Raw genomic sequence first — 13,643 nt, forward strand, 5'->3', positions numbered from 1 at the left:
ACATCGAAGTTTACCGGAAGCCCACACACACGGACCAGTACCTCCTCTTTGACTCCCATCACCCTTTGGAACACAAACTTGGAGTAATTAGGACCCTACACCACCGGGCAGAACATGTTCCCTCTAAGCCTGAAGGAAAAAAGAAGGAACACACACATGTAAAGGAAGCACTCAAAACGTGCGGCTATCCTAAATGGGCGTTCTTAAAGTCAGCAAAGAGGCACAGAAAAGAAGACCAGACACCAACGAGGGAGGATAAGAAGGACAGACGCAACAACATTGTCATCCCCTATGTAGCCGGTGTATCAGAAAAACTTAGGAGAGTTTTCTCCAAGCATGACATCCCGGTGCATTTCAGACCCAGCAACACGCTCAGACAAAAACTGGTTCACCCGAAAGACAAAACGCCAAAACACAGACTTAACAATGTGGTGTATGCTGTACAGTGCAGCGAGGAATGCCCAGACCTCTACATTGGAGAGACCAAACAGCCACTTCACAAGCGCATGGCACAACACAGAAGAGCCACCTCCACAGGACAAGACTCAGCAGTCCATCTGCATCTTAAGGATAAAGGACACTCTTTCGAGGATGCCAATGTTCACATTTTGGACAGAGAGGACAGATGGTTTGAAAGAGGAGTGAAAGAAGCCATCTATGTCCACTGTGAGCGACCATCTTTGAACAGAGGCGGGGGTTTACGACACCAACTCTCTGCCATCTATAATCCAGTTTTGAGATCCCTTCCCAGACGCCTTAACGCCCACTCACATCCTGGGCCATCTGACCTCAGGAATTCGCATGATAAGGTGGGGCCAGGTTTCACAATGAACACACCCGAAACTCTGGCTGATTGGGACCCACACCCAGTTTCACACCTTGGCTCAGGCGATTAGAAGATCATCAGGGGGTCCTTTTGTCCCTCTGTGGGGGGATACTCCCACTAGGTTTATATCTGGGACTCTCCACCATTTGACCTTAGAACTGAAGAAGCTTCTCGGATGAGAGGTGAAACGTCTTCAAGTAAACTTAAAGAAGTCCAGACGCTTTTCTTTGCAAGCTCCTTTGACTACGATGACCTGGATGACTGATAACCTTCACAGACGTTAGGTGGCTTAATAAACAAACAAATTAGAAAAAAAGATTTCTGTGAAAATGGTTGGGTACAAGAACTGGGCTGAAAAAGACTGAAAAAGCAGCCAATGTCCAAAGAAAACTTTTGAAAGACTTTGTGTAAGCCCAAGAAATCCTGACAGCTTGGAAACAAAGTATATAGAAGGCTCAAAACTTTTGCACAGTACTTCATATACCCTTTTCATTTACAAAGACACTAAAGCATTGCACACATTTACAAAAGTACTACTTTTCTCTGTTTCCTCCCTTTCAGTAAGAACATAATTTCCTCTCCGTCTTTTAGAATCATAAAGAGGATGCTGCAACGGCAAACTCTTAATTATTTAATTACATCAATATTGGTCACTGCTGGAAATGCAGTTGTAATTAAGTGTGATTTCAGGTTCCAGAGTGTGCATGAATTAATAATGAGCTAATCAAAAAGCACTTGGGCTGATTGCCAGGACATTAGCACCTAGAAAGAGGAAGGGAATTAACTGTTGTCTGTTTCTGGCTCACAGAGCACGTCTGCATCTGTCAGGGCCTCCAGTGGTTTATTGTTTTTACTTGAACTCCCACAATTAGCTAATTTTGTTTTGAAAGTTAATGTGTTAAGTGTTTCCCTGTGTAGTGCTGAAGTGTTTTAAATCCACTGTTTATCAACAACAAGCAGCAAGATGGGAGTTGTCTGGCTGAAATTCTTAGTTGGACACACACGCGGGCACACACACACAAACACACACGCTGACACACACCTATCCATAAATTGAAGTGTCATTTGTAAAGGTACAAGAGTATTTCTCTGGGGAAATCTAAAGAAAGAAAGTGATAGCGTGACATCTCTCGCAAAATGTCATTTTGTCGCCACAAGCAACCTGTTGAAGAATGTCTGAAAACATGCTTCCTATTAATATGCCACCTCTTTCAAACAGGTTAAGATCATTGTGAGTGTGCAGCCATAACACAGGTAGAAATTACTTTTACTGCTCACTACTGCATCTGAACAGAAAGCACAGTCTTACTCACAGTGCACTTTGTGTTTTGTTCTTGAGACACTGTTATTTTGGTAATATATTCCCTTATATTTACTCATGCTGTTGTGCTCCATTTCACATAAGCTGCGTATGCCAGCAGCCAGCTCAGAGTATATTTCATAACAAGTAGTCTGCTGGTTGGATCATAGATCTGCATTAAGGGATCAGAGTGGGACTGGAAGTAATTCATAGATGATGCTAAGCTTTAAGTGTCTGGTCTCAGGAAGTTTGTAAAAAAAACAACAACAACAACAAAAAAAGCATAAAAAGCCTTTTTTTAATGAAATATTGTACAATAATAAAAGCCATAACAACTATGGCTTATTAAAAAATAAACACAGTCTAGACTCCAACACCAGTAGATGAGGAAGTGTTAAACTAAATAACAACTTACATACAAGGGAGTTAGAAGTAATGAAATCCTCTGGCCTCTCAAAGAGATTTGTTTTGATCTGAAGTCGGTTGATCCCAGTTAGCAACACTTTGTCATCAAAAAAGACGAGAAGTCAAACAAAGGTGACACGGCTTCCTGGTCTTGGCCGTAACTCCTGGTCTTTTAAACTCCTTTAAAACAATAAAAAACAATTTGTTTTGGAAGCAGTGATGTTGCCTATGGATACTTGACAATAAAGCTTGAACAAAATTTACAGTTCCAGAAAGTTAAAAACAAAATGCCACTGTAAATACTTCAGCATATTACAGCTAACGGCAGTCCAACAACACACTTTAAATATATCTTTCACATCTATCAAAAAAGTCATATTTTGTATATTTATAACCAGCACTGACTGACAATAGCTTTTCAATTACTCTTAATTGTGTACTTGGCTCTTTACTACAATGCTCAACCCAGTAAAAGTACCACACCTTCCACTTCTGGAAGGTTTTTGAAGTGTCCGCTGATTGATGGGACACTGTCTTTGCAATACCAATATGGATATGATTATTCATATTCATATAAGGTTGACAGATACAAATAACAGCATTGTGCAGTGTAACAATACTCTCTGTGATTGCTGCAACCCTTGATCTGTTTGGATTTAATTTATAGTGCAGAAGTTGTTTTGTTCTCTTTGATTAGATTAACTACAGCAATGACTTGCCCACATTTAAGAGACCAATAACTTTTACACAGTCAAAGGCTTTAACTTTAACTACCAGGGTGTCAACATTTAAATCCTTAACATGTTCTCTTTTTTTAATTTAAAAACTACTTAAAGTTTGAAAGCAGTTGGCTTGTTTTAATGGTGTGCACCACAAACTAATACAAGTATGTATAGAAAATGCATGGCACCACCGTTTTCCTGTAGATGCACCAGTATTCTAGAGTAAGGCTATATTGCTGATGCTGTTTTGCTATGATATTGGGATATCATTTGAATCTTGAATCCTGAGCTTTGTGTTTTCGAATGCGGTGTAATCAGGATCAATGCCATTCAAAAACAAGCATTTACTCTCTGAGCTGGTGAGTGCCACCTATTTGTTTTCTGGCAAAATGCTGTGAGGAAAGAAACAATGCATGAAGGCCTCTATTCAAAGGCAACCACATCATCAGTTGTGAGGCAAAACAAAAAATTGTGGAAAGAATAAAAATGACATGTGCAATTTTTGACTGGTTAGATTAAGCCGTCTTTAATACTTTTTAACGAAATAAAAATCTGAGAATCATAGAACTTGTTTTTATTGGCACTTCTTAGCAGGCTGTGTCAAAGCTTTTTGGTTCGGTTATAAAATTCCTCACAGTGTGGATTCTGCAATCAAGCTGGACCACCTACTGATCCATGATAGGGGAGTACATTCAGATCTGAGAGGAGATGCAGATGGTGTCAAACTGGCATCATCTTGCATGAAAGAGCTGGATCTGTCAAATGGTTGAGGTGTGATGGAAAACATTGTTTGGCTATGATTCCGTTGTGTCTTCTAATGAGATTTCAAAAACTTCCAAGCACAAACAGAATCCCTTTTTTGCCTCGTCTTCTTGTTTCTTTTGATAAAGGAAACCAAAGGAACAAGATCAAGCCTTTGGTGGTACTGATGTTACTAAGGAGTTGATTTGTATATCAAAACTGCCAATTTGGCTGATCCTTGAAGCATTCCTTAAGCTGAAATGTTTTTTTTTTTTTTAATTTCTCAAAGATTTTGCAGCTTGGTAAATGCACTTTAGTTAGTATGTAGCATTTTTCCACTACAACAGAGCACTCAAAGCACCACAAGCCTCATTTATCCATTCACACACATTCAATTTCCACTTAGTAGTAAAAACATGCTCTGCCTGCACAACCACCCAAATATGTAATGATGATATCAAAATACATGAGGAAAATATACACATATATAAACATGCAAGCTCATATCCCCAGATCCACTGGGAAATTGATGCTTTCTGCGCCACTTGTTTTGTGGGGCGTTTAAAGTCTTTATTCTCAGCTTTGAAACAACCACTGTAAATGACTTAGAGATTTAAAATGAGTTTGTGGAGTTAATCAGTGTATCAGCCCTCATTTAAGCCTAAACAACAGTCACTATCTATACACAAACGTTTAAGTAAAGTAGTAATCAAATCCAGCATGGACTACCAACATTGTAGCTTCTCGCAAACAAAACTGGCATCTCCCATTGTTCCATTAGTAACTGCAGTATGGACAATTTAATTTCAGTCTGAATTATATACAGCTAAAGATATTGGAAACCAAATTCCTAAGCACAAACTATTTTTGTGTAGTAGCTGGCACATTGTTCATAGAGGAAATCTGTGATCTTGTCCATGTCCTTGGTAGCTTCTCCATTCTATTCAGCGGTGCAGAAGGATTTTCTTATTTTTATTTATTCTTATTCTTATTTCTTTATTTTTTGCTTTCACAATTTGTTACTTTAAGAAAGTCCATGAATACTGTGTGTACACATGAGCATGAAATAAAATTCACAAACCAATGAATGTTCAGTTAGATTACACACTAAAGTGATGTTTATACATGTTCTTTTGTACATTAATGAAATCAGCAGCAGGAACCTACACTGCTACGCATGTGCATTCCTGTGTGTTCATGCTACACATATATGGTCAATTATTTCTAGTATTACTGCTGGTCCAAAACTTGGATAAAGCAGTAAACAATCAATTTGGACATACAACTCAATAATATCCATCTAAATTCCTTCTGCGTCATCTTAATCAACGTGTAGATGTGTCGTGATCCAGCAGAAGCCAAGTGTAGGGCACAGAGATAATATAAAAAAAAGAATTACAAAAGTGCACATAACCGCCAAACAAAGTAGTTAAAAAAAAGCAGGCACAAGAAGCACGCCACGAGAACACAGGGGATGTAAGCACTGTCTGGCAAAGGCAAGGGGGAATGTAGGATTAGATATAGCTTGCTAGTATTGGGTTGTACTTCTCCTTGCCTTCAGAACTGCCTTGAGGCTTCATGGCATAGGTTCAACAACATTCTGCAAACATTCCTCAGAGATTTTAGTCCATATTGACGTATTGATAGCATCACACAGTTGCTGCAGATTTGTTGGCTGGACATCCATGATGCGAGTCTTCTGTTCTTCCACATCCCAAAGGTGCTCTATTGGATAAAGATCCGATGACTGTAGGGACTGTTTAAGTATAGCGAGTTTACTGTCATGTTCAAAAAGAACAGTTTGAGATGGTCTGAGTTTTGTGACATGGGACACTATCCTGCTGGAAGCAGCCATCAGAAGATGGGTACACTGTGTTTATAAAGGCATGAGCATGGACACCAACAATATTCAGGTAGACTGTGGTGTTTAAATGATGCTTGGTTAGGGGCACACAGTGTTCTAAGAAAATATCCCCTACATCATTACACCACCACTATCAGCCTGAACTGATGGCAGGCAGAATGCATCTATGCTGCCATGTTGTTTGTGCCAAATTCAGTAGCCTTGCCATCCTACTCTGACATTTGGCATCAACAAGGCATTATCACCCAGAGAACTGCTGCTCACTGGATATTTACTTTTCTAGACCATCATCTATAAACCCTAGACATGGTTGTGTAGGGAAACCCCAGCAGATCAGCAGTTTCTGAAACACTCAGACCGAACTGTGTACTTTGAATCATGCCCCATTCAAAGTCACTTCGTCACTTCTCTTCCCTATTCTGATGCTCGGTTTGAGCTTCAACATTTGAAAAATGCCACGAAAAAGCAAAACGAATAAGTGGACCATGACCCGATGTGTAGACTATAAAGTCTAAAAAAGTCTAAACAAAAGACATGCATAAACATTACTACAGAGGATTACTTGGTCTGATAATAACACTAACTTTGCCATTTCTTTCTTTCCTGTCTTTTTCCAGCATTACTTTCTTTCCCATTTAATAAAACATTTTTTCCTCCTTAGCGCTCTCTTTCTTTCATATACAAGCCTGCTTTCAAAGTGGATCGACCCTTTGACTTGCTCTCGCTGAGCTGGAAGACTTGTATTGGCCATCGTGTTTAATTATGACAAAAGAAATAAGATGCATTGGGCTCATGTCACAGCATGATGAAGATGAAAAGAACATGACTTCCAATCAGGAAATGAACATCGCATTGGCTTTCTCGCCGTGCTTTGTTCAGTAATGACTCTTCTTTGAGATTGCGGCCATGTAAACAAACATAACTACAAACAGCAGCATTTACATGATAAATGTGTTATACACCGTTTACTGCCTATGAGGTCACATGCCGAATGGGATTTTCAATTTCATTTATTGTAGCCACAGTATCTGGTATTTTGGGACTCAGTGCTTTGGTGTGTTTGTGTGAGACAGGAAACAATTCAATTTGATGACTGATGAACTGTCTGTATATCTAAACATCTGTCTGTCTGGAAGGACTTCTTCATTCACTTTTGTAAATTCCTACGGTGATGTTGAACCCAGTGTTTGGGGCACACAGAGCCATTTAGGCGATGAGACTGTCAGTACGCATCACCAAGCAACCTGCCAAAAAACAACTGAAATCAAAAGCGATCCGAAAGGTCTGATATTACGGTCACTGTGTTTTGCTAGTGACAGTTGGAGAATACACATAAGCAATTTCTCAATCTAATTTTCTCTGTATCCAACACAAAACATAAATCCTCCTGCAAACACTCACATCTAGGTGTGCCACCTGCACTCCTCCTTTCCCTTGCCGCTCTTCTCTAATCCACTTGAATGTAGCTGGATATTAGATTAGAAAGTTATAGATGTGATTATTCATCCCTGGGCGCAGCCATCTATTCGCTGATTAAAACATGAACTGGGGGCCATTATGTAACTGCTTAAAGAGATTATACAGAGTCACCCTCATGGGGGCTTGCTCTCAATTGTAACATACAATTGAAACAGCACAGGCTATGGCACTCATGAGAGCATGTTTGCTATACCTCTATAGCTATAGAGATGAAGTGCAAGAGTCGCACGGAGCTTATTGCAATTTTAAGTTTTTTCAAGGAATTGAGTTTCTCCTCCAATGTCTTCAATTAATGAGCTAGAAACTGTCAAGCAGTTGCCATGGGTTGGTTTTTGGAAAAGGATTCTCATAAAAGACACCCCCCTTGTTTTCTGTAGCCTATTATATTATGACAGAAAACAAGTGAACACCATGCACTACCCAGGAAAAACTAGACTGGTTGAAAGATGAAAGTCCACAGTCAATATTACCACTCAAACTGAAATGTTCACAAGCTGCATGCTGGCTGTTGGCTGCTCATCACAAAACCTTTGCACCTGGTGGAAAGAGAAGAACCTCAAATTTTATTTTTCTAAAACCGGAATGAAATAAGCAGTTTTACCTCATGTATTATTTGTTCATGTGTCTATAATCCCAACCATCACTTTCTGTTTACACATTTACCATGAATACAAATTTACCATAAACCTTCATGCAAACACTCTCACGCACACGATATGTAAACCGGCACAGAGGATCAAAGATCGGGCTCTTATTCTGCATGTATATGGAGTAAAAACTTTTGCATGCTACTTCGTGCTCATTAATAGCATGAAGCATGAAGTGAGCTCAAAGAATTGTCAATTTCATAAATTTTCAAAAGACAGAGATAAACAATCTCATGACCTCTACCCCAATTCAAATGTCTGGAAAGTTTTGGGGGAGGGATTTTGAATGTTAAGCCACAAGATGTCTGTGAAGGTTCTCAGTCACCCAGGTCATCGTAGTCAAAGGAGCTTGCAAAGAAAAGTATCTGGACTTCTTTAAGTTGCTTGAAGACATTTCAAGCAACTTAAAGGGTCAGAGGGCCCGGTGGCGCCAGTGTCCGGCAGCCTCGCCTCTGTCAGTGCGCCCCAGGGCAGCTGTGCTACAATGTAGCTGCCATCACCAGTGTGTGAATGTGTGTGTGAATGGGTGAATGGCTGAATGTAGTGTGAAGCGCTTTGGGGTCCTTAGGGACTAGAAAAGCGCTATACAAATGCAGGCCATTTACCATTTCACCTCTCATCTGAGAAGCTTCTTCAGTTCTAAGGTCAAATGGCGGTTTGAAAGAGGAGTGAAAGAAGCCATCTATGTCCACTGTGAGCGACCATCTTTGAACAGAGGCGGTGGTTTACGACACCAACTGTCTGCCATCTATAATCCAGTTTTGAGTTCCCTCCCTAGACGCCTTAACGCCCACTCACATCCTGGGCCATCTGACCTCTGGAAATCGCATGATAAGGTGGGGCCAGATTTCACAATGAGCTCACCCGAAACCCTGGCTGATTGGGACCCACACCCGTTTTCACACCTTGGCTCATGTGATTAGAGGATCATCAGGGGGTCCTTTTGTCCCTCTTGGGGGGAAACTCCCACTGGGTTTAAATCTGGGACTCTCCACCATTTGACCTTAGAACTGAAGAAGCTTCTCGGATGAGAGGTGAAATGTCTTCAAGAAACTTAAAGAAGTCCAGACGCTTTTCTTTGCAAGCTCCGTTAAGCCACAAGACGACCAATCATTTTCACTCTACATGAAACTGCAGCCAGTAGCTCGCAATGGAGACTAGAAACCACCTACTATGAAAAAGTAACACAGACTAAACACCAGTAGCATTTGTTGATTGTTTTCTCTGTGCACAAATATAAAGACCTCAAGTTGTTGTTTTACAGGGACCATTTTGTAGTCTTCTTTAGTTGCCAGGCAACCTTTATAGGGACAACAAGACACTAAGGAGTTACTGCATTTGGCCAGATATCAGTCTTATCAATCTGTTCATCTAACTCTCAGCAGCAAAAGCAATTAAGTAGCCACTAAAAGGGGAACCTTTCTTCTTTAAGAACCATGAAAAAATATAGACTGAAAATGCCTGGTACTAATTAGAAAGTCGCACATATCAGTATACAACACTAAAAGCAGTACTGATGTTAAAAACAGATTGTTTTTTTAAGGCTCTACGTGGTAAAGCACCTTTCTTTGAGCCTCTTCTCTGGATTATCAAGATATTATCTCCAGTCTTCCTCAGCGCTGTCTCCCGCTCTCATTATCGCAGCCACTTTGATGCTGTGGGTTACAGGCGCAGGCAACCAATGGGAAATGTCTTCAACTTTCTAGACACAGTGTCGTTAGTTCAGTAATGATGAAAAACATGAATATAGTGATGTTGGATTGTCTTTGATGATCCTCTCATTCAAAGAAAAAAAAGAGACAGGGACAATGCGACAAAGTCCTGTAGGAGCTACAGATTTAGGCCCTGAGGCCGACAGGGCATGCACGCACACACACACTCGCACACATGCACGCACACACACAGTCTTAATCCTTACATCTTAAGTGGAGGAGTTATTCATAAAGTGAAATAACAGTCACAAAATTTAGTACAAGCAGCAATCTGGGACATTTGTTATATCAGTTGCATCTAATTAAGTTAAAAGTAAAAGTGGCTGCAACAAATTAAATCAGGTTTTTCATTTTAAAAAACTGAAACCTTCAGTATGGTCCAAATATTCACAGCCTGTAAGACAAGCTGACATGATTGAGCCTTGTTTAAATCAAACACGGTTGTTGCTGCGCCCCCTATTGGAGAAATACTAACTGCAAATTATAATTATTATTATTTGTTTGTGCTTCCTGAAAAAGGGGTCCTGAGTCAATTTATCTTGTCTGTGACAGACTAAAACTTAAAATCAGAAATCCATATGAGTTTGAGAAAACCTCATCTCATCAGGATTATATTTGTTATTTTTTTTGGAAAGTATGGGGAAAAAAGAGGGCTGTATCAATTCTTAAACTTTGTCGTTAAAGCCAAAATGATTAAATATCCAGTATGAGCAAGGCTGACATCACAATGCTTTCAACTTGACTTGAAGGAATCCAATGATACCTCTTTTTAAAAAAACAAAACAAAACAAAAAAACACTTGGATTTATGGTACACGCACCTTCATCTTCACGCAGTGGTGGCACTAGAGGGGCAGAAATGTGGTCAAAAGAATGAGGGAAATCAAAACATATACTGCTGGTGGCCTCCACGTTTTCATGAATAAATCTGAGAGAACGTAGTTCCAAAGGAAATTTTGAGGAAGAGGCAAATGTTACCAGATTTACTGAGATGCTGCCAAAACTGCCGTAATGCTCTCCTTACACATTTAAGCCACTGGCAGACTATGAGTATACAAAATATAAATGTATTGTACGGCCACATGGAACTGTGAGAATCCCTTTCCCATTGACTGTTGCTGGGGTAAGTCCCAATCCATATCTAAGTGTGCCATATGTTTCTTGGGTAACTTATTGCTTTCCCATTCCCAATAAAGTGGCAGAATAAAAAGGCTTTTACAGGTCCCTGTGGGTAGCAGCTACTTCCACTGGTAGTCACTGAGCTGCAGGGCTGCTGTGGTGACAAATGGCACCAAGCGCATATTTTACTATTGCCATTTACAATGCATGATCCAGGCTGTGCTGCTCAAATGACTGCACAGCAACACTGTCGAGAGTTATGGTAGCTGTAAGTGTGTGTGTGCGTGCGTGCTGGAAACACACATACTGATATGTGTATAGAGTTTATTTTGAGTCTGTTAGTGACTTAAGCATTTTTCCTCCTTATTATTCAGCTACTTTAAGGTGACACTCGTTACATATAGTGCTTAAAGATGCACATGATACCTGGTTGTACTTTTGACAAAATGGAATAAGAATCTAGATGTAGCCTTGTAAAAAGTTTTGACACTTAAGTCTGCAAATGTAGAACTATTAAAGGATTGCAGTGCAAAATTCAAGTGGTTATTGCTACTGCATAATTTTATTTGAAAGTTCATTATTCTCTAGCACATCTATGGGAAGTGGCACTGAAGGAGTTCTCCTTTTAAGGTGAACGGTCTCTCATTTTGCTTTTAATAAAATCTTACATTCAGGCATTCATTTTTGAATAAATTCCTGTGCTCGTGTCTATGGCAAGTTATCACTTATTTCTAGTAGTCTGCTTTAAGATGATGCACATCACGAAGAAGTGGATGTTCAGTAGTTCAAAGAGCAACTGAGTCCGAGGGTCACAACAACACTTGGATTTATGGTACACGCACCTTCATCTTTACGCAGTGGTGGCACTAGAGGGGCAGAAATGTGGTCAAAAGAATGAGGGGAAAAGCGAACAGTCACAGGCACAATCAGTTATTCCTTGCGAATATCAAATAATCCATCTATTCTGTTTAACCCAATAGCAATAAAAGAAGCTGTTGTTGAATTATACCTCTCACTGATATGTCTTCATGCAGGTCCAACGGACGTGGCCGTCAGGGGGCAGGCATTAGTCGGTAAACTAAGCTCTCGAGAAACCCTATCCTTGCTTTGCTCCACACTGAGAGATTTTGGAGGCGCACAAGCTCGTACACGCGCAATCAATAGATGGTCAAAAAAAAAAAATCCAAGAAAGTAAAGAAAAAAGTTAAACTTCTCCCTCTCTCCTAAATTTTAGCATCTAGGAGGAAATACAAGGTTCTTTAAAGTCTGTTCACCGTCTTTAGAGTGAAAGTACGCACCTGCCACGAGCACAACGCTGTTCAGACGTGTCATTAAAAGTGAAACGCGTGAGCTGAGATTTTATCTTCATTTCGTATTTTCGTGTGTACGTTCACGAAAGACAGGGAAAGGGAAGCAAAGTAGAGAAGAGAGGGAGAAACATGGTCTCGCATGGTAGCCAGAGGGCGGTGGCATTTCTCTCTGCGTAAACAGAGACGGTGGAGAAGGAGAGAACGCACGGAGAGAGCTTAGTGGCAAGGCAGCAGTGCCGCTGACACGAGTGAAGGGAGCCCGTGGCTGTTTCCACCTCTGCTATCACAGCTCGCCCCGCGCCTTTTGAGACGGACTTAGACATCGGGACTAGAAGTTACACACCAGCCGCTTTGGTCTTGGACACGTTTGATCAACCAGCAGATCCTGTTGTGGAGGACGTGTTGGGGGGTGGGTTCTCGTTTCACCCACCGTGGACGGAGGAGTTTATGTGTATTACGCGTTGCCTGTAATGGGTAAAAGTGGACAGAGAAGTGGAATAGTACTCGGGAGCTCCAGCCTGGTGAGAATGAGCGCCACGCCGAGGATCCTGATTGTCCTGGTGCTAATACATGCAGGAGTCGCTCAAGGTAAGGCGTGAGAGCGCGTCTTCTGTCAAGCGCTTTAATTACACCTTGCACGGTTGAAAGTGATGGGCCTTCTCCTTCACTGCCGAGGTGCGTTTAAGTGGTATGGGCGGCATGTCAATTAGTAGACCAAGAGAAGTATCCCCTCAACAAGGAGATATACTTTTTTTTGGCCATATTTCCATTTAAATTGACTTGGAGCAGAAGACTAGCTTAGTATATGGTCAGCATCTTAATGTGTAAACTGTGTATGCGCATTTTCTTGGCCGCTTGAAGTGTGCTGAAAAGCAGCTAAACTCACAGCCCACTTTTTTTTCTTCCCAGGGAAATACGACTAATAGGCTAATTAATCTGGGAAGACCGAAAACGATAGCCTGCTGTTTAGAAAAATGAATTAAAAATTAGACTTAATACACAGAGAAACGTGCACTTGACCCACTATTGAGAACCAGATAAATAGGAATATAATTGCAAAACTCGCGAGCAGCATCGTGGGACCTCGCGGGCAGAACAGAATATTGCGGGGATTTTCTGCCAGTTCTGTTTCAGTTCTGAGCGGACAAATGAACTATGCGCAGATGCAGTTACATTAATGTGAAAACACCGTGAAGGGCAGGCAGGGCTGGAGAATCTCTGATTGGGCGACTAGTGCATTAATTGCGCAGTACTTCGTTAAAATTAACGAAGGTCCATTGCTCCGATTGAAAGACCGATCAGAAGTCACGAACACTGCGCCGCCAGAAGGTTAAAGGCAATTAGTCTTATGGATCTCATAACGCAATCGGAAGGAGGCAGAAGGAACGGGCTGAAAGTGAGGACTGTAATACCAGCAGATCGTCAGCCCAGCAGGATTAAGCAGGATCCAAAGATAGCGCAAACACATAATGTAAAGATGTTTCGGTGCTGAGTATTAGATCCGTTACTTACTATACAC

At 40.9% G+C, this 13,643-nt stretch overlaps 1 protein-coding gene across 2 annotated transcripts in view; it reads left to right on the forward strand.

The window, feature by feature from the left end:
• The first annotated feature begins 11,965 nt into the window (after window positions 1-11,965).
• Window positions 11,966-13,643, forward strand: part of unc5ca (unc-5 netrin receptor Ca) — a 184,581-nt gene continuing 182,903 nt past the window's right edge. The window contains exon 1 of one of the 2 annotated variants that reach the window (XM_084945472.1): window positions 11,966-12,712. In XM_084945472.1, the coding sequence (XP_084801598.1) occupies window positions 12,595-12,712 (118 nt within the window). In that variant the 5' untranslated portion in view covers window positions 11,966-12,594. The remainder of the gene's footprint in view (window positions 12,713-13,643) is intronic. The other variant, XM_084945473.1, reaches the window with a different exon arrangement.

The sequence above is a fragment of the Perissodus microlepis genome, chromosome 12 (genome assembly GCF_051167445.1).
Source record: "Perissodus microlepis isolate ML-2025 ecotype Zambia chromosome 12, ASM5116744v1, whole genome shotgun sequence".
In the NCBI taxonomy this organism is placed as follows: Eukaryota; Metazoa; Chordata; class Actinopteri; order Cichliformes; family Cichlidae; genus Perissodus; species Perissodus microlepis.